This window comes from Eulemur rufifrons, chromosome 3 (genome assembly GCF_041146395.1).
Source record: "Eulemur rufifrons isolate Redbay chromosome 3, OSU_ERuf_1, whole genome shotgun sequence".
Taxonomy (NCBI): domain Eukaryota; kingdom Metazoa; phylum Chordata; class Mammalia; order Primates; family Lemuridae; genus Eulemur; species Eulemur rufifrons.
The window spans coordinates 16,567,986-16,587,061 of NC_090985.1; the positions used below are offsets into that span (position 1 = coordinate 16,567,986).

General features: G+C 44.8%; 2 protein-coding genes across 35 annotated transcripts in view; one reads left to right on the plus strand and one right to left on the minus strand.

The window, feature by feature from the left end:
- Positions 1-4,532, plus strand: part of MEF2A (myocyte enhancer factor 2A) — a 130,014-nt gene extending 125,482 nt beyond the window's left edge. For all 28 annotated transcript variants that reach the window (XM_069466663.1, XM_069466659.1, XM_069466654.1 and 25 more), the window contains one exon: positions 429-4,532. In XM_069466663.1, the coding sequence (XP_069322764.1) occupies positions 429-774 (346 nt within the window). In that variant the 3' untranslated portion in view covers positions 775-4,532. The remainder of the gene's footprint in view (positions 1-428) is intronic.
- A 3,373-nt stretch (positions 4,533-7,905) lies between these two features.
- Positions 7,906-19,076, minus strand: part of LYSMD4 (LysM domain containing 4) — a 234,995-nt gene continuing 223,824 nt past the window's right edge. The window contains exons 1-4 of one of the 7 annotated variants that reach the window (XM_069465789.1): positions 11,099-11,292; positions 10,776-10,825; positions 10,592-10,614; positions 7,906-9,016 (exon numbers count right to left, since the gene is read on the minus strand). In XM_069465789.1, the coding sequence (XP_069321890.1) occupies positions 8,408-9,016; positions 10,592-10,614; positions 10,776-10,825; positions 11,099-11,292 (876 nt within the window). In that variant the 3' untranslated portion in view covers positions 7,906-8,407. The other 6 variants (XM_069465788.1, XM_069465785.1, XM_069465786.1 and 3 more) reach the window with 6 other exon arrangements.

The window sequence follows — 19,076 nt, forward strand, 5'->3', positions numbered from 1 at the left end:
GTTTCCTCATCTGGAAAATAAGGATGATAGGATCCGCTCCTTAGAGAATAAGTCATATCCTTATGAAAACAGATGAGATGTGCCTGTCCCAGGGCCAGAGCAGAGGCCATGGGCAGAATTCAGGTTGCCACTGTTTCTCTATCTTTTTGGTCCATGCACAGCATTAGGCACTGACAGTGTTTCAGATACTTTAGCTGCAAAAGTACTAAGGTTATGGGTAGTAGAACCAAGTAACTTAAGGGCTGAACTGCTGTTTTCTTTTCCTCCCAGGGAGATGGGGTTTCTTTTTGTGCCACACAGCCAGTCTTGGGAAATTCTGACAGGATTTTGGACCCTGGGCTCTTTTCAGTCAGACAATGTCTGTGGTATCATTCCACTTACGCAGATGCACTCACAAATCATCTAACATCTCTCTTTTTTCCCTTCAGCGCTGGAGGGCAGTTATCTCAGGGTTCGAATTTATCCATTAATACCAACCAAAACATCAACATTAAGTCAGAACCAATTTCACCTCCCCGGGATCGAATGACCCCATCGGGCTTCCAGCAGCAGCAGCAGCCCCAGCCCCCGCAGCCCCAGCCCCAGCCCCGGCAGGAAATGGGGCGCTCCCCTGTGGACAGTCTGAGCAGCTCCAGTAGCTCCTACGATGGCAGTGACCGAGAGGATCCACGGGGCGACTTCCATTCTCCAATTGTGCTTGGCCGACCCCCAAACACTGAGGACAGAGAAAGCCCTTCTGTAAAGCGAATGAGGATGGACGCATGGGTGACCTAAGGCTTTCAGGCTGATGTTTGTATTTTGTGTTACTGCAGTGAACTGCCCTACATATCTAAATCAGTAAATAAGGACATGAGTTAAATATATTTATATGTACATACATACATATATATATCCCTTTACATATATATGTATGTGGGTGTGAGTGTGTGTATGTGTGGGTGTGTGTTGCATACACAGAATCAGGCACTTACCTGCAAACTTGTAGGTCTGCAGATGTGCGTCCCATGGCAGACAAAGCACCCTATAGGCACAGACCAGTCTGGCACTTCCTTGGACTACTTGTTTCGTAAGATAACCAGTTTTTGCAGAGAAACGTGTACCCATATATAATTCTCCCACACTAGCTTGCAGAAACCTAGAGGGCCCCCTACTTGTTTTATTTAACTGTGCGGTGACTGTAGTTACTTAAGAAAAATGCTTTGTAGAACAGAGCAGTAGAAAAGCAGGAACCAAGAAAGCAATACTGTACATAAAATGTCATTTATATTAATTACCCAACCTGGCATGGGTCTCTGTTGCAAAGGGGTGCATGGGAAAGGGCTGTTGATATTAAAAAACAAAAAACAAAAAAACAAAACAAAAGCCCCACACATAACTGTTTTGCACGTGCAAAAATGTATTGGGTCAAGAAGTGATCTTTAGCTAATAAAAAAGAGAGAGAATAGAAAATACGCATGAGATATTCAGAAAATACTAGCCTAGAAATATAGAGCATTAACAAAGTAAAATTAATATATTAAGTTATAATTGGAATATGTCAGAAGTTTCTTTTTACATTCATATCTTAAAAATTAAAGAAACTGATTTTAGCTCATGTATATTTTATATGAAAGAAAACACCCTTATGAATTGATGACTTATATATAAAATTATATTCACTACTTTTGAACACATTCTGCTATGAATTATTTATATAAGCCAAAGCTATATGTTGTAACTTTTTTTTTTTAGAGAATAGCTTTATCTTGTTTTAACTTTTTAGTTTTATTTTAAGAGGGGAAAAAAAAAACAAAAATATCTTGCAAGCAGAACCTTGGAAAAAAAAAGCCATGAACACTTATTATTCTATATGTAAATTAAAAGTTGAGCCAAACTCTTTGTGTATATAGCATCTTAAATATATTATCACCTTTGATGTAAGTACCTATGTATTGTATGGTCACCAGATTAAAAAGTATATTTTTGTGGATTGCCGCCAATTTGGGGGGAAAGGTGAGGTCCTTATTAAGTAGAGTATTCACTGTTTAATATTTACTATTTTGTTAAATATATACTGTACTTTGGATTTTAATTATTAGCCCAGTTTTTTCAGAGGATTGTATAAAGGGGTTTCTCCCCTCACTGGTGGTGAATGTGTGATGTTACATTGTAATCTTTGTGCTGTATGGGTTGAGCATCAGTATATATTTTATATGTGTACATAAATAGCAAAGTGGCAAAAAAATTGGTGTTAAGTTCATCCTGCATAAATATAAAATGTGTTGTAACAGATTTTATAAGGCATTATTTAAAACTTGCCTTTTGTGAGGAAAATAATATAGTAGAAAAAGCTGACCTAATTTAATTAATATTAGAGAAAATGGCAAAATAGTAGATGAGCACAAAGGTTTTATAAGTGGTAAATGATTAGGAAAAAGTATTCATGGAGAAGGGATCTTTTTTCCTTGACCCTCTGAAAATAGAATGATGCAGCTGGTTACAAAATACTACCATGATCAACTATTCTATGCATTGAAATGACACTTTGGTGCAGGGGTGGGGGAGAAATTCTCTTATGGTGCAGATCCTTGGCATGACTCTTGCCATTCTAATAGAAATTTTTGAGTGCCCCCCTCAGCTTGGATTTTGAACAAGGCCTTATTCTTATAGGAATACAATTAATTGGTGATAGCAAGTTCATCTGTTTGCTGGGCTTGTGCCATGAACAAAATTCAAAGTCCTGTATATCTTTCATCATAGATTTTTAAATACTCCTTTTCCTGAGAAACTCAAAGTAAGGGTTTAAAAATTGCTGCTATTTTATATTTTAAACTTAACATTGAGCAGCTGCCTACAACTTTTACATTTTGTGTTCCCCTCTAAATTACTGTTCCTTTGGACATTTTCCTCATATGCTATTTGTGACAAATCATCAGCCAGATTTCCTGACTGACACACAGGTATTAGGTACAAGATAAGCCTGTGGCATTCACAGGCTGCAAAATGGAGGTTCTGTTTTAATGGCAGTTTGGGAAGTAACTTTTGATAGAGGCCAAAAAGGGGAGGGTGATCCGCTGTCTCCTCCCGTCACTATAGACATTGGCTCTTATTCAGAAAGGGTTAGTTTTTCTTTTAAAATGTACTGATTTTACTGAACTACTTACAGGCACATTTCTTCATGAGGTCACACCTAGACAGTCTCCCAACACTGAATTTCCAAGATAATCCTTACCACTTTGTAAACCATTTATAGCTTTGAAAGTGTTAAGTGATTCTTTCATTATTATTTATGCATGTTCATGAACTTCTGCTGTACATTGGAATAGGAGTTAACACATTCACATTTACTGTCTATTTTCTTGTGTGCCTTATGAGATGGCTTTTCTGACTGTATCTCAATAGTCTTTCTTTCTATGCAGGTTTATAATCAGTACAACTACTGTTTTCTAAAATAATATTACACAAGGCTCGGAGTTTGTATTTCAATTACAATGACCAAGTAACAATGTATTCCATTTTTGGGAACTGAGTATTTGACTGTTAACCTTCTGCCCATGTGCCCAATGTGATTTGGAGCATATGGACTCTACAGACATCCCTCACCCAGACACCCACGTGTGAACACATCCACATCCACATCTCTGGGTGGAAACCAGCCTAGAGTGGGGAAGACACTAATGGTGTTGCTTTAGAACTGACTTTTCTTACCCTTTTAGACTCATGTGTTTTGTATGAGACACCATTGCAAAAAAATTTTATCCCTTCAGAGATATTTTATTACTAAAAAACAAAAACAAAAAAAGCTTAGAGTTAATTGCACTGGTTAAAGTACAGTTTCCAACGGCTGTTCTTCCTTCAGTACTCTAACTGGTACTACACTGAGAGTGAAAGTCACCATTGTGTGTACACAGATGGTCCCAATCAAAACTCCATCTTTTGAGCCCTAATTATGTCCATTGTGTTATAGACTAAATCAGGGGTTTGTTCTAAAAGAACAATACGTGTTTTACCATTTCCTTTAAATATAAGGACAACTAATAATACATTAACATGATTTCTGTATTAACCATCATGCGCACAAGAAATACATAGTAAATAAGGAACCTGAAAACTCCTGGCATTGGATCATAAGAAGCTAGATGATTAGAATGTGAAAAAGATTTTACAAATGTAAAACTTCTATTTCTCTGTAGAAACTTTCTTCACTTTGCTGTGCAAGAAGACACTGCTTTGCTATATTTAAAATGGCTTTTTTAAAAGAGATTTATGTATTTGGTAAATGTTTGTAGTCAACAGTTCACACAAGAAGCTGTACACGGTTTGATCATGTAAAACCGTTTGGCGGCACAAGCTGGACTTTGTTGCCATCCTTGAGATGAACCTTTTAAGAAAAATAAGTTAATCTCAATTTTTCCCTGAATGTGTTGTTTTTCTTCATTATACAATAAATATTATAGTGAACTTTTTATCAAATGGTTAAGACAATGCTAGAGGTTGTTGTAAACTGTTTGTCTCCTGCACTCCCTCCAGTAAAGACGGCCTGGCTCTTACTGCGCATCCAGACTCTGTCATGTTTGCCTGGGGAAAGAGTAAGGCGCTGGCTTTGGCGCCAGGCAGCCCTCCCCTGCAGCCCTCCCCTGCAGCCCTCCCCTTTCACGGTACTTTCGCGAAGACCGTTTCCACCTGCACAGCCCTTTCCTCATTTTACGTTCCTTGAGGCCCAGGAAGCCTCTGGGTGCCACACTAGCTGCCCCGCGTGGGAGCCCAGGGCCGCTAGGAAGCAGCCAGCGACTGCGGTGTCCCGCCGGCTGCTCTGTGCGCACTGGTGTGGCTCGACGGGATCCGTTCAGGCTCCAGTAACTGCTTCTCACAGAAAATGCACCGAAGCCTGTTGGAGAGGTGGGTATTGTTAGAACTTCCTGTCATTATCATCACATTCTCTTGCTCTTTAAAGTTTGGGGTGTGAAATGATTTGTTTTGCCCAAAATGCACGCATTCTGCTGAGCTAGAGGTAGCAGAAGACAGATTTACTAGAATGAATGGAGTTTTATTTTCAGAAATGATGGGTGTGTGTGTCCCAGTATGCCGGTAGGTGCTTCTTAGTGGTCCATCTCCCTTCATCACAATTGAGCTAGGAAATGAAAAACCTTCAGCTTGCAGTGGAAAATGTTCTCTTCCTCTGATGTGCCTTCTAAGCCAGTTTCTAGCTAAGCAGATTCTTGGTGTCAAATTGAAAACTAAATTTTTGTGCTGGCTACAGTGAGGCTCTTATTAGCAGGTTTTGAAAGCTGGTTGAGTCCTGTGGCTAAAAATACTCTAATCACAGCTGCAGCTACTTAAAATCAATTCATTGCAATTTCCTAGTTAGCTCCCACGAGTGCCTTGCTCTAGGCGTTATCCTGTTTTTAAGCTGATTCTGTGACTGGCACCAGCCAAGAAAATGATTTTCAGTCAGAGCCTTGTGCCAGCTGCATGGTGCAGCCGGCTCCCTCTGCTCGTCCCGTGCTCACAAGGGGCCCGGGACCCACTAGCTGTAAACTGAGGGGAACAGGAGTGTTTCTTCCCATCTTCCCCAAGAGTTAGGAGGTTTCAAACGGGGTTGCAACACTGCAGAGAGAGGGGCTTCTGAGGCTGAGTGGACTGGGGTCCTCACCCAGCAGAGGTACTGACCCCCAGCTGTCACAGTTTGGGCTGAGGAGCAGCTCTTCCCAGGCAGCCCAGCCAACAACTGCATGTTGTTGGGGCATGAATCATTGACGCTCCTAACTGCATCTCAGTGCTGCTTCCCAGAGGAGCCGGACGGACAGGCCAGCTGAGCCAGCTTCCAGGCCAGGGCTTCACTAGTCACTTTCTCACCGATCCTCCACCTGCTTCGTGTCTAACCAAAGCAGAACACAGCTGGGGATGAAAAAAAAAAAAAAAGTTGTACTAACTGGTTTCACTATATAATCCCCCCACACACACTTTTTTAACACTCACTACACTTTATTTTGAACTAGATTTTGACTTACAGATAAGTTGTAAAAGTAATACAGTTTCCACATATCCCTCACCTGGCTTTCCCTAACGTTAGCAATTACATAACCATAGTACAAGTAAGGGGACCAAGAAATTAACATTGGTATGCTACTATTAAGTAAATACCTTATTTGAATTTCACCATTTTCTCCACTCATGTCTGTGTCTGTTCTAGGATCCAATCCAAGAGCCCACGTTGCCTTTTTCACTTATTATGTCCTTCCCTATCTTTCATGATCTTTGAGTTTATTTTGTCTAATATCCCTCAGTGGGGATTTGTCTGGTGTTTTCTCACGATTGGAATCAGGCTCTGCAGAGATGATTGCCCTGCTTCATGCAACATGGAGTTGACGTTGTCCTTGATCACTTAAGTGGTTTCTACTGGGTTTCCCTTTGTGATTCATAAGTAGCTTGGGGGAGATACCTTGAGACTCTGGAGGTTTCTCCTCATACTTTTACCCTCTGATTTAGCATCATGTCTGCAACAATTATTACTGTGGTAGCTGCCTGTTTTCTTCATTTATTCATTTGAATTCTTAAGGAACAGCTGTCTTTTCTCACCTATTTGATTGATTATAGCATTATGGACCCATGGATATTTCTTTTTTTCTATGGGTTATAATCTAGTACTATCATTATTTTGGGCCATGTCATACCCCATCTCCACTGTTGCTTAGTTCTTACCCCACTAGGTTACAAGCACCTTGAGGGTAGGGGCCATGTCATGTTATTGCATCACCTCTTGGTATAACTGGTGTTCTGGAAAGTTTATGGAAGGATGAGTGGAGGAAAAGTAGCATGTGTTCCTTATTCAGGGTAGTGAAATAGTGATCTTTTTAAAAATCCAGTGTTTTTCACAGATCTGGCAAAAGCCTCACCTGGGTTGTGATACAGACTCTGCCATCCCCCCCACCCCAAACCCACACACACTGGCATTGTTGTGGCAGTCCCTCTGCAACTCTGTGCAGGAATGGCAAAGGGTGCAGGTCGCAGATGGGAGCTGCACTTTGCCACCACCCTGGTCCTTCCAGGGGTAGTGGGGCCTGACTGGTCGTGCAGGAGGCAGGGAGGCTGGCCTCACCTTGCAGTAGCTCCACTGATCCATCTGGCTCTTGGAGGACAGGCCAAACTGGATGCTGTCCACACTGTCCCCAGCCCTGGGCTCCTGCTCAGCCTCGTGAAGCCAGTCATCCCTCCTCTCCGGAAATAAGCTTGGAGGAAGCCTGTCCCAAGGGGGGCCAGACACTGGCCAGCAGGAGCTCGTTCCAAGAATGCTGACCTGGAGCACTGCAGGTAGCCACAGTGTGGGAAGGCTCCTCACGTGGACCTGGGCAGTGGCCCCGGGTGTTCAGCTTAAGACACGGCTGTGTGTCACACTAAGTACCCGTAGCTCTGAAGTACAAGGAATAGAATGCTGTTTATTTAACAGTATAGCAGTTTGGATTTGGGGCTTTTTCCATTCTAGAAATGGCATTGCCTCAAAAAGGCTGATGAGGCAAATATGGTGGAGGGCTTGTTACAACTGTAATTTGTCACTCTCTAAAACAGGGTGACACAAGCGGCCGGGCGCGGTGGCTCACGCCTGTAATCCTAGCACTCTGGGAGGCCGAGGTGGGCGGATCGTTTGAGCTCAGGAGTTCGAGACCAGCCTGAGCAAGAGCGAGACCCCATCTCTACTAAAAATAGAAAGAAATTATATGGATAGCTAAAAATATATATAGAAAAAACTAGCCGGGCATGGTGGTGCATGCCTGTAGTCCCAGCTACTCGGGAGGCTGAGACAGGAGGATCACTTGAGCCCAGGAGTTTGAGGTTGCTGTGAGCTAGGCTGACGCCACGGCACTCACTCTAGCCTGGGCAACAGAGTGAGACTCTGTCTCAAAAAAAAAAAAAAAAAAAAACAAACAGGGTGACACACCAAGACTATTCCACAGCACCTTTACCAGGGACACACAGCACAACACGTTCTCCCGCCCTCCCACCCCTGCCATAGCAGGTAGGAAACCACAAGAGCCAGGCAACACGGGCCCACCCTAGGGCCTCCCGCACGGCAGGTCCCTTGGCCAAGGCCGTTCCCCTCCCTCCAAGCACGCCCAACTTGGAGGCCCACACAGTGCTGCTGTGGAGTCGCTCTCAGCCAGTCCACTAAATGTCTTCAAGAAACAGCCACGTGTTACACGTAAGTGGCTCTGTTTCTGCACCCGTCTGGTTATAGGAGTGTGAGGCACCGGTGATTTGGATTCCCGTGGCCTTGGATTAGGTGAGGCCACCTTCCAGGGCCGGTGTGATTGAGAACACTCTGGTGGCGTCCTCTGTCCCGGGAAATGAAATGCAGCAACCCTAGGGTATGGCTCGTGACAGCTGATCACAACAAGCTGCTAAAGCCAGCTGATTCTTGAAAAACAGTAGCTTAGTCCCCTGCGTGTGTGGTCGGACTGAACTGGCCATCTGAAGAGGTGACAGTCGGTACTGGAATCACTAATCTGGGGGCTTGCGCTGGAACTGGACCCACTGCCACTGAGCCACTGGGGATGACGGTTGTGTTCAAGCTATCAGGGGTCTCACTAGTAGCTTGTATTTTAAAATAAATTAAATAAAAGACTGGCAAAACGACCCCAATTAGAAGCATGATAAAAACCGCATTCCACCACTGAATTCCACAGTCTGCACCATTTGTCCGTGTCTTTGGAGGGGCTGGGAGCAGCGGCTGATTGGAGGTCTCCACACAGCAGCTTTCTCGCATAAAGATTTCTGACTGCACCGCACGCTCGATATTCTGGTCAATTCCCTTAAAGAAATCCGTCAGCTGGCTGGGGCCGGCATCGGGGCCTGCAGCTGCTCTGTCTGGATCCGGCAGTTCCACGGTCACTGTGGTCTCTGAAGATGGGCTCGGGAGGGGTTTTAGTTCTTTGTGGGTCTCTGTTAGGATCCCGTGGTTTTTCACGGGAATCTTAATAGATTTCAAAGCGTACAAGTCCTGTTCTCTGATGAAGTTGTTGACTTTCTTGATATCTGCAACCTAGGAAAGCCAGGAAGACAAACATCATAACATATGTGAAGCTCCTTAAAACTAATATCCAGAAGTGGCTCTTAACCTTTCTGGGTGATGCTCCAAGCCCACTTCACTTACGAATCTGACGAGCACTGGAAAACTGCACCTACACACAGAATTAGTTTAGGCTGAATAACTTTGGTTTTTGGCTTCTACACAGCCTTGATATGTAGCTTAATAATTAAATTTTCCAAGAGATTCACAGGTTTGAACAATTTAAGATCAGTTTTGGAAAACAGATTTATTTTTAACTGTTTCAAGTGTGACTGCAACAAAATGCTTTTAGGTGAGACACAATCATGACACTAAAATGAACGCTGTAGGCCTGTCTACTTCTTTTGACTTTTGAGGCAATAGTGCCCCCCTCTGCCTGGCTTCCCTCTCCTACCAGAAGCAAACTAAGTAGCGGCCAGACATTAGCACGTGCCAAACGCAAAGCCTCAGCCAGCTCTGCAGACACATTCAGAAGCTACTTTACCTGTAATAACGTTTTGAGAGATGTGGTCTCAGGATTTTCTTTCCCAGAAGTACTGTGGGACATGTAAACTTATTTTTTAAATAAAAGTGATCTACAGTTAATTCACTTTGAAGATTTCACGACACTTTTTATCATTAGAAACATACAGGGAATCAAGGCTCAAGTTGGAAGCTATGCACTGAGATCTTCTATTCCAAAATCAGAAGAAACGAACACCGCTGTGAGTCTTATTGAGTAAAAGTTTATGACAAACTACTCCTATAATCAAACATGAAGGTTTAACAAGTGGGGGAAATGTAAGTCAAAGGTAAACCCTCTCTCAGGCTAATGTTTAAAAACCTTCCAAAAACATCAGAAATGGACTCTAAAGTTTTAACTCAGAAGTCCACTTACACTAGAAAATAAATACAGCCAATAAACCTTTAAATAGAGCCTCATTCAAATCAATCATTTCCATTATTTTAACTGTTTAGCAACTGCTTTTACCATTTAATTGAATTGGGGTAGGGGACATTTTTAGTTTATTGGGTCCTGAAACTAGTGCATGAGATGATTGAGATCTTTCTGTCTTTGTCCCTAATAAACTTAGAGCACATTTATTTACTTCAAATAGGAACACTGATCACTTATCAGAGGTATTATATAATTCTTTATGGATTTATTAGACATCACCATTCCACGAAGCCTACTCCATCCACTCGGGTCTTCGTAGGGAAGGATTGTTTTCAGCTAATGTTCTCTAAACAATATGGTATCCTAAAGAGGCTGATTATAAGAATCAAATATAAATGTCAATATAATTTAAAGACCACTATGAGTCCTCGGAGACCGCTTGTTTATTTCCCTAGGAAAGACTGCAATACCTCACACAATGTGCTTAGCTATTTGGACCTTGTTAGATAAAAAAACAGATACTTTAAGGAGGAAAAGACTTTTTTTTATTAAGTAGCTTATATAGTCTTAGAGAAGGCCATAGAAATTTGTAGCACAGTGTTAGCAAAGTGAAATAAATCGTTTTGATCTAGGAGAAAATGCAGCAATTCTAGAAATACTTTCCTACTTACTTGGCCATTGTTAATCACTCTGAGTGCTAAAAACATAATTAAAGAGAAAAACAGGGTTATACAGATACACAGCACACAAAAGCTAGATCATGCACTTCTAAAAGAGAAGGTATATCTTTACTAGTCAAATAAGCTACCACCAAGAAAAGTTCAGAAAAATAAAAGGAGCAAGAAAAGCTAGCATGCCAAAGAAATCTTGGGTAAATCTGCCTGGCATCTTCAGCCCCATTGGGTCTAAAATAAAATGTGCTCAAAGGAAAAGAAAAAGGATTCAGAACTTTAGTGTGGAGAAACAAGGAAGAGTAGAAGTACTCGGCAGGGAGGGGAATGCATCCCTTTTCATGAGCCCAGGGTTCAGACCTAAAGGTACTTCCACCTGCCTTCCATCTCTGGCTGAATGGGGGAGTCCTCTGCTGCTACAACAGGCCTCCCGCTCCTGCCCAACTGGCAGGAGTCAGGAGGGGCAACAAGGGCCCCCACCCTGCAGAGCACCAGAGGGTGTCTTACTTTGCAGCCATACTGCAGAGCCAGCTTGTTGAGGCTGTCCTCCTGGGCCAGCTCCCGCTGCAGCAGCACCACGTCGCCTGCTCCTGGCTGCTGAGGGTGGTGGGCACCGCTCTTCTGCAGTTCCTTGCCCCGGGGTCGCAGAACCACACGGTGTGACTCTTCCTCAGAGGAGTCCCCCGAGTCCCCACTGCCATTCTTAAACACGTAAACATGGCTGGTCGGAGTCCTGCAGACAACAGCTGGGCCTTGGAAGGTCTTGGTTAACACTTCCTTCTGCCTCATTTTCTTAAATGAAAACCAAACCCCAGAGTTAATTACACATAAGGCATAGTTATCCTTTTATGGCCTCATTAAAGAGAAGTGTCTTCTTGTTAGAGATTACTCTTTTCCCTAATCATTGCAAATACTCAACAAATACCATCAGTACAAAAAAGAGTGTGCTCACGCTGGCTAAGATGGAAGGAGATAAACACTTTGTTTTTTTTTCTAGTTCCATATTGTTTTCTAACAAAAGAATCCCCCTTCCTCTCCCCTTACTCCTCATCCATAGCTGTGTCTCTCAGAAATCCACCTATGTAAAGAAACAAGTTCTATTTTTGGTCTCAGAGTAGTATAGAAATGGTTGGGATCCTGGCACTGAAAGGTAAGGACTGTTTCCAGCTTTCTTGCACCAAGAATGTTAAACTCAGAACCTTTGTACAAGAAATTCTTATTCAATACTTTATGGGTTCCAAAGTATCTTCACTAAGAAGGTCAGTATTAAGGACACTTAGAAGAACTATGAGACTAAAATGCTCTTACTTTGACACAGCTTGACTTATATAACGTGGGGCAAGTTAGGGGGAAAATGCCTGTCAAACTGAGAAATTCGTCCAGTTTCCTCACAGGTCACTTTGCAGTCATTACAGCCCCATGTCTGGTTTTAATTTTCATCTTGAGCCAAGTGCCAAAGCCACAATACACTTTTCCCCTCTCCAATTTGTCCGGATGAGATTCCAGAAATGAAATCTCAAACACGAGGATTGACAACCACTGGGAAGCGACCCATTTCGTGGCAGCCCGTGGCCCCAGCGCGAACCCCACCCCGCCTTGCCCAGGCCCTCGGGGGCCACCGCCCCGACACCCACACCTCTGAGCCGGTCCACCCGGAGGAGGAGGGAGGCGGCCGGATCTGCCCGGGTGGCTGAGGGTCACCTGCTGGACCTCGGTGGCAGCCCGAGGTCGGGGCCCGGCTTTCGCGTCCGAGCTCTGGTCCTGCAAGAGGCCCCAGCCGCTCTCGGGCCGGTTTCCCTCGGAGCCCCTTCCGTGAAAGGAGGGGGTGCCTCAGCAGGAGCTGACATAAAGACGGGGAGCGGCCCGCCCCTAGGCTTACACGGGCGGAGTCCCAACCTTCCACAAAGGCACGACCTCCGACCTCTGAGCTCCAACCCCTGCAACCTGGGGCCAACCCTCGACAGTCGCGGTCACGGCCCCTCCAGCTGCAGGAGGGTCTTTTAGAAGACCGGGGAGTGGCGGCCCGCCCCCGAGCCAAGGAGTGAGGCCAGGCCCCCGCGCCGCCATGAGCCCCCAACCAGGACCGCGGCTCCCTCCTCCAGGCCCCGGTACCTCGGCACCCAGGCTCCGCCGCGACCCACCGCAGCCGCGCCTGCCGATTGGCTACGAAAATCAGCAGGCCCTCCGGAGGGCGGGGCCTGCGAGGCAGCCAATGAAATCAGCGTTGGGCGGGCACTGAAACGAGCCAAGCGGTGCTGAGAGTTCAGCGGGGAACCAGCCCGGCCCGGGGGCGGGGCGAGGGCGGGGCGGGGGCGGCGCTTAGGGCGGGGCGGGGCTCAGCTCGCGGACTTGGCCCTGGACCCGTGCTCCCGCCTCCCGGGCTGCACCCGGCGGCCCTGGCTGCGGTTTTTGCGTCTGCTCCGGGCTGTAAAACACTTTAACTCCTCCCTCCCCAAGTTCACAGTTTTCTGCTGAGCCTCAGCTTTCTCACCGGTAGAAATGGCCTTTGACCCCGCCCGTGTGTAATGCCCTGTAGCTCGGGGACAGGTTTCCGGTGGAGTGGGTGGCCCCGAGACCTCCCGCGGAGAAAGGGTCCCTCTGGCTGGGCCCACGTGGACGAGAAGGTCTTTCTGCGGGGTCTGGCGTCCTGAGCCTTTGAGGGCCGGGCCTGAGCGGGAGTTTGCCCTGCCTCACCCCCCATAAGCAAGAAAAATCCACGAATTTTAGTAAAACATTGACCCCGACGACACGGACCATAAAAAGGTAAGTAATATTTATCAAATATCCAGTGGTGGACATTTGATAAATGATAAAACTGGTATTTAAAATGACTGAAAAGTGATATAAAATGATAAAAATGATTTTTAAATGATTTGAGAAGTGATTCAATTAAAAAAAATTGAATAAAAGTGATGGAAGAATTCTCACGCACTAAGGTGCAAACGTTTAAAACTTCTACTTCAAAAGGGAATCCAAAATTAAAAAGCAGATAATCCGGGGAAAATAAATGTAACACGACAAAGGATTAAGATACTTAATTGAGAGAGAAACCTCATCAAATGAATAAGAAAGATGCTAAAACCTCTGTAGTTCAATGGGTAGAGAACATGAGCAGATAATTAACGGGAGAATACAAATGGTCAACAGGGGGGAAAGTTAAAGCCCACTGGCAATCAAATTAAACAACAAACAAACAGATTAAAACAAGATCTCAGAAACCCTTTCTATGGCTTTCCATTCCACTTAGAATAAAAGTCAACCGTTAGGCCCTTAGATAAGTCACTTTCTCACTGAGGCCTCCCCATCCACCCCCTGTACATGGATGCTCCCTCTGTGCTCTGTCAGAACATGATTTCTTTATAGTCCTTCCCAGGTAATTTACTTGTTTTATTGCCAAACTCCTCTTGCCCTTGGTTTCACCTGTCATTCACCATTCAACTTCAGTGCCCAGCTCAGTGCTGGCACCGAGTAGTGCTCATTTTATATTGCCTCAATAGGGGAGACGTTCCGTGACTTGACCTGAGATACACAGGTGAGAAGTGGCAGCACCAAAATCCAAATCCTGGTGTGTTTACTCCAGAGACCCAGCTGTCGGCCACCAGTTGTACTTCAGCCCAAGGCAACTGGCCATGGCATGGTGGATTTGGCAAGTCCAAGAGTCAGAATTTAAAAGTGTGATTAATGGCAAGAGAAGTCAGAGCAGAATTTGTAAAGCTGCGTTATTGTAGCCACTCTCTGATCAGTTATGGTTGTTTCATTCATTCAGCATGTCCAATAAAAAGCAAATCCAGACTTAGTAGGCACAAACTTTATTCCACAGGATTATTGCAAGGTGGGGAGGAGGGACTGTTGCAATGGAGAGAATACTCTGTAACCTCTGAGACCATCTCAAGAGTTAGAAAGAGTTTTTCTTTTCTAGAGAGGAGTAAACAAAGCTAGAAAGAATGTGGTGTGAGGGGGGATGAAAGAGTGGTGGATCCCATAGTAGATCAGAGAATATTCTCCTCTCAGGAGAGGCTGTATGCTGGCTTAGGCTACGGGTGGGACAAAATTTATTCAGAGGCCTGGGGGAAGGAGGGAAACCTAACCCAATTTTGGCTAACAAGCATTTAGTTCCAACTGAGTGCTGGGGACAAGCAGTGCTGCTTATTATTGTGAACTAAACTAAAATGTTAATTCCCCTGACTGAATGGACCCCCTCTTGGCCAAGGGGACCCCAGAAATACCCTAAAGCTGAGTTGGCATGAGAAGGGAGGTCAGACCTGCCTCATCATGCCCTCCTCCGTTCTTGGAGATATGCTTTGCTCTGCAGGGTGGGGGCCCTTGCGGCCCTCCCTGCCCCTCCTGACTCCCGCCAGGTGGGCAGGAGCGGGAGGCCTGCTGTAGCAGCAGAGGACTCCCCCATTCAGCCAGAGATGGAAGGCAGGTGGAAGTACCTTTAGGTCTGAACCCTGGGCTCATGAAGAGGGATGCATTCCCCTCCCTGCCGAGTACTTCTACTCTTCCTTGTTTCCCCACACTAAAGTTCTGAAACCTTTTCTTTTTCTTTTGAGCACATTTTATTTTAGACCCAATGGGGCTGAAGATACCAGGCAGATTTACCCAAGATTTTTTGGCATGCTAGCTTTTCTTGCTCCTTTTATTTTTCTGAACTTTTCTTGGTGGTAGCTTATTTGACTAGTAAAGATGTACCTTCTCTTTTAGAAATGCATGATCTAGCTTTTGTGTGCTGTGTATCTGTATAACCCTGTTTTTCTCTTTAATTATGTTTTTAGCACTCAGAGTGATTAACAATGGCCAAGTAGGTAGGAAAGTATTTCTAGAATTGCTGCATTTTCTCCTAGATCAAAACGATTATTTCACTTTGCTAACACTGTGCTACAAATTTCTATGGCCTTCTCTAGGGCTATATAAGCTACTTAATAAGAAAATCTTTTCCTCCTTAAAGTATCTGTTATTTATTTACTAAACACATTGTATGGGGTATTTCGGTTCTTCCCAGGGAAATAAGCAGGTGGCTCTCCAGGGACTCAAGTCCCCAAGATGGGGGCAAGGGGCATTCTTCCAAGTACAGTCAGCGCTCTATATTTGTGAGTTCTGTGTCTGTGGGTTCAACCAACTGTGGATTGAAAATGTAGTTAGGCCCATGATGGTTGTGTCTGTACAGACATTTTTCTTGTCATTATTCCCTAAACAATAGAGTATAACAACCCTTTCTATACCATTTACATTGTATTAGGTATTATAAGTAATCTAGACAGAATTTAAAGTGTACGGGGGGATGTACACAAATCATATGCAAATGCTAGACCATTGTATGTCAGGGACTTTAGCATCCGCAGATTCTGATATCCCAGGGACAACTGTACTTGAAAATCAAGGAATCTGGGTGGGGTTCAAATTCTCAAGTTTTCAAACCTAAAGACATCAAAGCTCCATTGAGATAACATTTAAAAGTTGTGGGAGTTTTTTTTTTTTTTAAATAAAACCAAGCATACCAGCAATTTCTCTCCTGGGCATTTACCCAAGAGAAATGAAAACATAAGTTCACGAAAAGACGAGTACAAGAATGTTTATAGATGCTTTATTCATAATCACCTACGTCAACTGGTGAGCGGATAAGCACATTGTGGCACTCTCACACAATAGAATCCTACTCAGGAGTAACAAGCAACTACTGACACATGCAGCAACATGAGTGAATCTCAAAAGCATCATGCTAAGGGAAAGAAACTAGATGCCAAAAGCTATATATGGTATGGCTTCCTTTCATATGACATTCTGGAATTTGCAAGATGATAGGCACAGAAATCAGATCAGATCAGTGGTTGTCAGAGGTTGAGGCCAGGGTGCAGACAGAGAGTCAGGGCTTGTCTGCAAACGGGCTTAGGAAACTTTCTGGACTGATGGAAATGGTCTAATCTCAATTGTGTAGTGGTCAAAATTCATGAAATGGTAGACTCCAAAAGGGTGAATTTTACTGTATGTAAATTATGCTTCAATGAGCCTGAGTTAAAAAGTTCCTCAAAAAATTAAACATGGAATTACTATATGATCCAGCAACCCCATTTCTGGATATATACCCCCCAAAATGGAAAGTGGGGTCTCAAAGAGATATATTGCATACCATGTTCATAGCGATGTTATTCACAATAGCCAAGAGGTTGAAGCAACCAAAGTGTACATCAACAGGTGAATGGAGAAACAAAATGTGGTATGTTCACACAGTGAAATATCATTCAGCCTTAAAAAGGAAGTTCTCCCACATGCTACAACATGGATGAACCTTGAAGATGTTATGCTACATGAAATAAACCCATCATAAAGGACAAATACTGTATGATTCCACTTGTACGAGGTACCTGGAGTCATCCAAACCATAGAGAGAGAAAGCAGGTTGGGGAGAAGGAAGAGTGAGGTCTTAGTGTTTAGTGGGTACAGAGTCTCAGTTTTGGAAGATGAAAAAGTTCTTAAAATGGATAGTGGTGATGGTTGCACAACAATGTGAATGTACTTAATTCCGTAGAACTGGAAATTAAAAATGGTAAGATGATATATCTTATATGTATTTTATCACAATTTTAATAAAGGTGGAGTGGAAGAAGAGTTTACAGCAGCATACTTTTAAAAGGCTCTACATGTTCTAGGCAAGTCCTGTAAGGAAGTGAGGTAGGATGTTGACCACGTGGTGAGATGTGAGGGCTGTGGGGACAGCCACCCCTGTCTAGAGCTGAATAGCCCAACAAGGTAGCTACTCACTATACGGGCCATTGAGACCTTGGAACGTGGCTGGTGAAATCGAGATGCTGTAAGTACCAACTGCACATTGGTTTTAAGAGATTTAGTACAAAAGAAAGAATATAAAATATCTCATTTATACTTGGTATACTATTTACATGCTAAATTGACATTTTAGCTACATTAGGTTACAGGAAATATTAAGATTAATTCTACTTGTTTTAACTTTTTTTTAATGTGGCTACTAGAAAATGTAAACTTACATCTGTAGTTCACTTTGTATCTCTCCTGGACAGTGCTGCTCTGGGATTGCCCTGCAGGTGCCTGAGATCCTACTGTTCAGAGACATCATTTGCCGTGGTCCCTTGTTCTCTGAAGGGCCCTGGGTAATAGGCAAATACCTGGCCATTCGCAGCAGGCCCATGCTTGGCCAGGAGGTTGGCAGCTTGGTAGGGACTGGGACCAGGACAGCTGGCGCAGGGATGAAAGGAGACAGGGTTGTGCCAAAGAGACCCCTTTTGCCTCCCCAGGCCTGCCTTCCCGGACACTCCAGCCAGGATCTTTGGACTGAGGTTCTGGCACTTGGCACCCCCCCATTCCCCCACGGGTCATGGGGTGCAGGAGCAGCAGGGCTGCTGCACAGGTGGAGATTCCTGGAAGTCAGCTGAGGAGTCAGGGCCACTAGTCCTGAGAGGAGGGAGGTCCAGGTGGAAGCTGCACCCACTGGTATTTCAGAGAGCAGCTGGGTGGATGGGTCACCCAGACTGAGGGCCAGGGCAGTGGTTAGAAGCAGTGCATGAAGCCAGAGGCCAGGAAGTGAGGGAGATGCAAGGCCACTGGTGGCAAGAGGAGGTGAAGGAGGAGCCCTGCATTCCCCAGCCGAGCATCTGGCAGAGAAGGCTCCCAGGGTGCCCCATGGGACCTCCAGGGTTTGCCACCTAGAGGGACTGGTTGAAGCTTTGTGTTAATGCTGATTGGGGCACAAACCTGTGAAACTGCATTGATGGCAGGTTGTAGAAGCATTGATTACACACATGAGCAGGTCCAAGGTCCTGAGCTAGACTGTTCTTGCCTTAAAACAGACATCAAACTGATGTGTCTATAAACACATAGTCCATGCTCAATACCAGATTGAAAACATCTCGTTATCCTCAGTGCTTAGAACTCAGAAGGGGCTCAACACAATGTTTATTTAATTAATTGAAATATATTTGACTAATGAATGAAATAACAGTGAACAGCGGCTCCTCAAGCCCTAGTGGAGCCCTCCGTTGACTGTTGGGCTGCTGTGTCTCTAACCGTTGCAGCGAGGGTGCCAGCCTCACACCTTTTCGGGAACAGTGGGTCTCTGTAGCAGTCAGGCTTAACCAAGAAACCACTCAGAGTATCCACAGCAGGGTGAGGGGCCCGAATGCAGGGATTGGGGTCCCAGATGGTAAAAAAGCCAAGCAGGGGGATTGGGGCAACCTAGAGATTAGCACCTGGTAGGGCCATGGTCCTCCTGGACTGCGGGGCAGAGGGAGCAGGTGGTGTCACAGAAGCCCACGGGACCACAAGGAGTCTGGTCAATGGGAGTTGGAACCGTGGAGACCCAGATGCTGGGGGAGCTGCCACGTGAGGAAGCCAGTGACCTGTGCGCCTGGGGAGCCCAGTCCCTGGGAGGACCTACCCCCCTGCAGTACAACGCCATGTGAGGGAGAGAGAGGAGTGGCTCGGGGCACAGATGCCCAGCACCAGTGCCATCTCT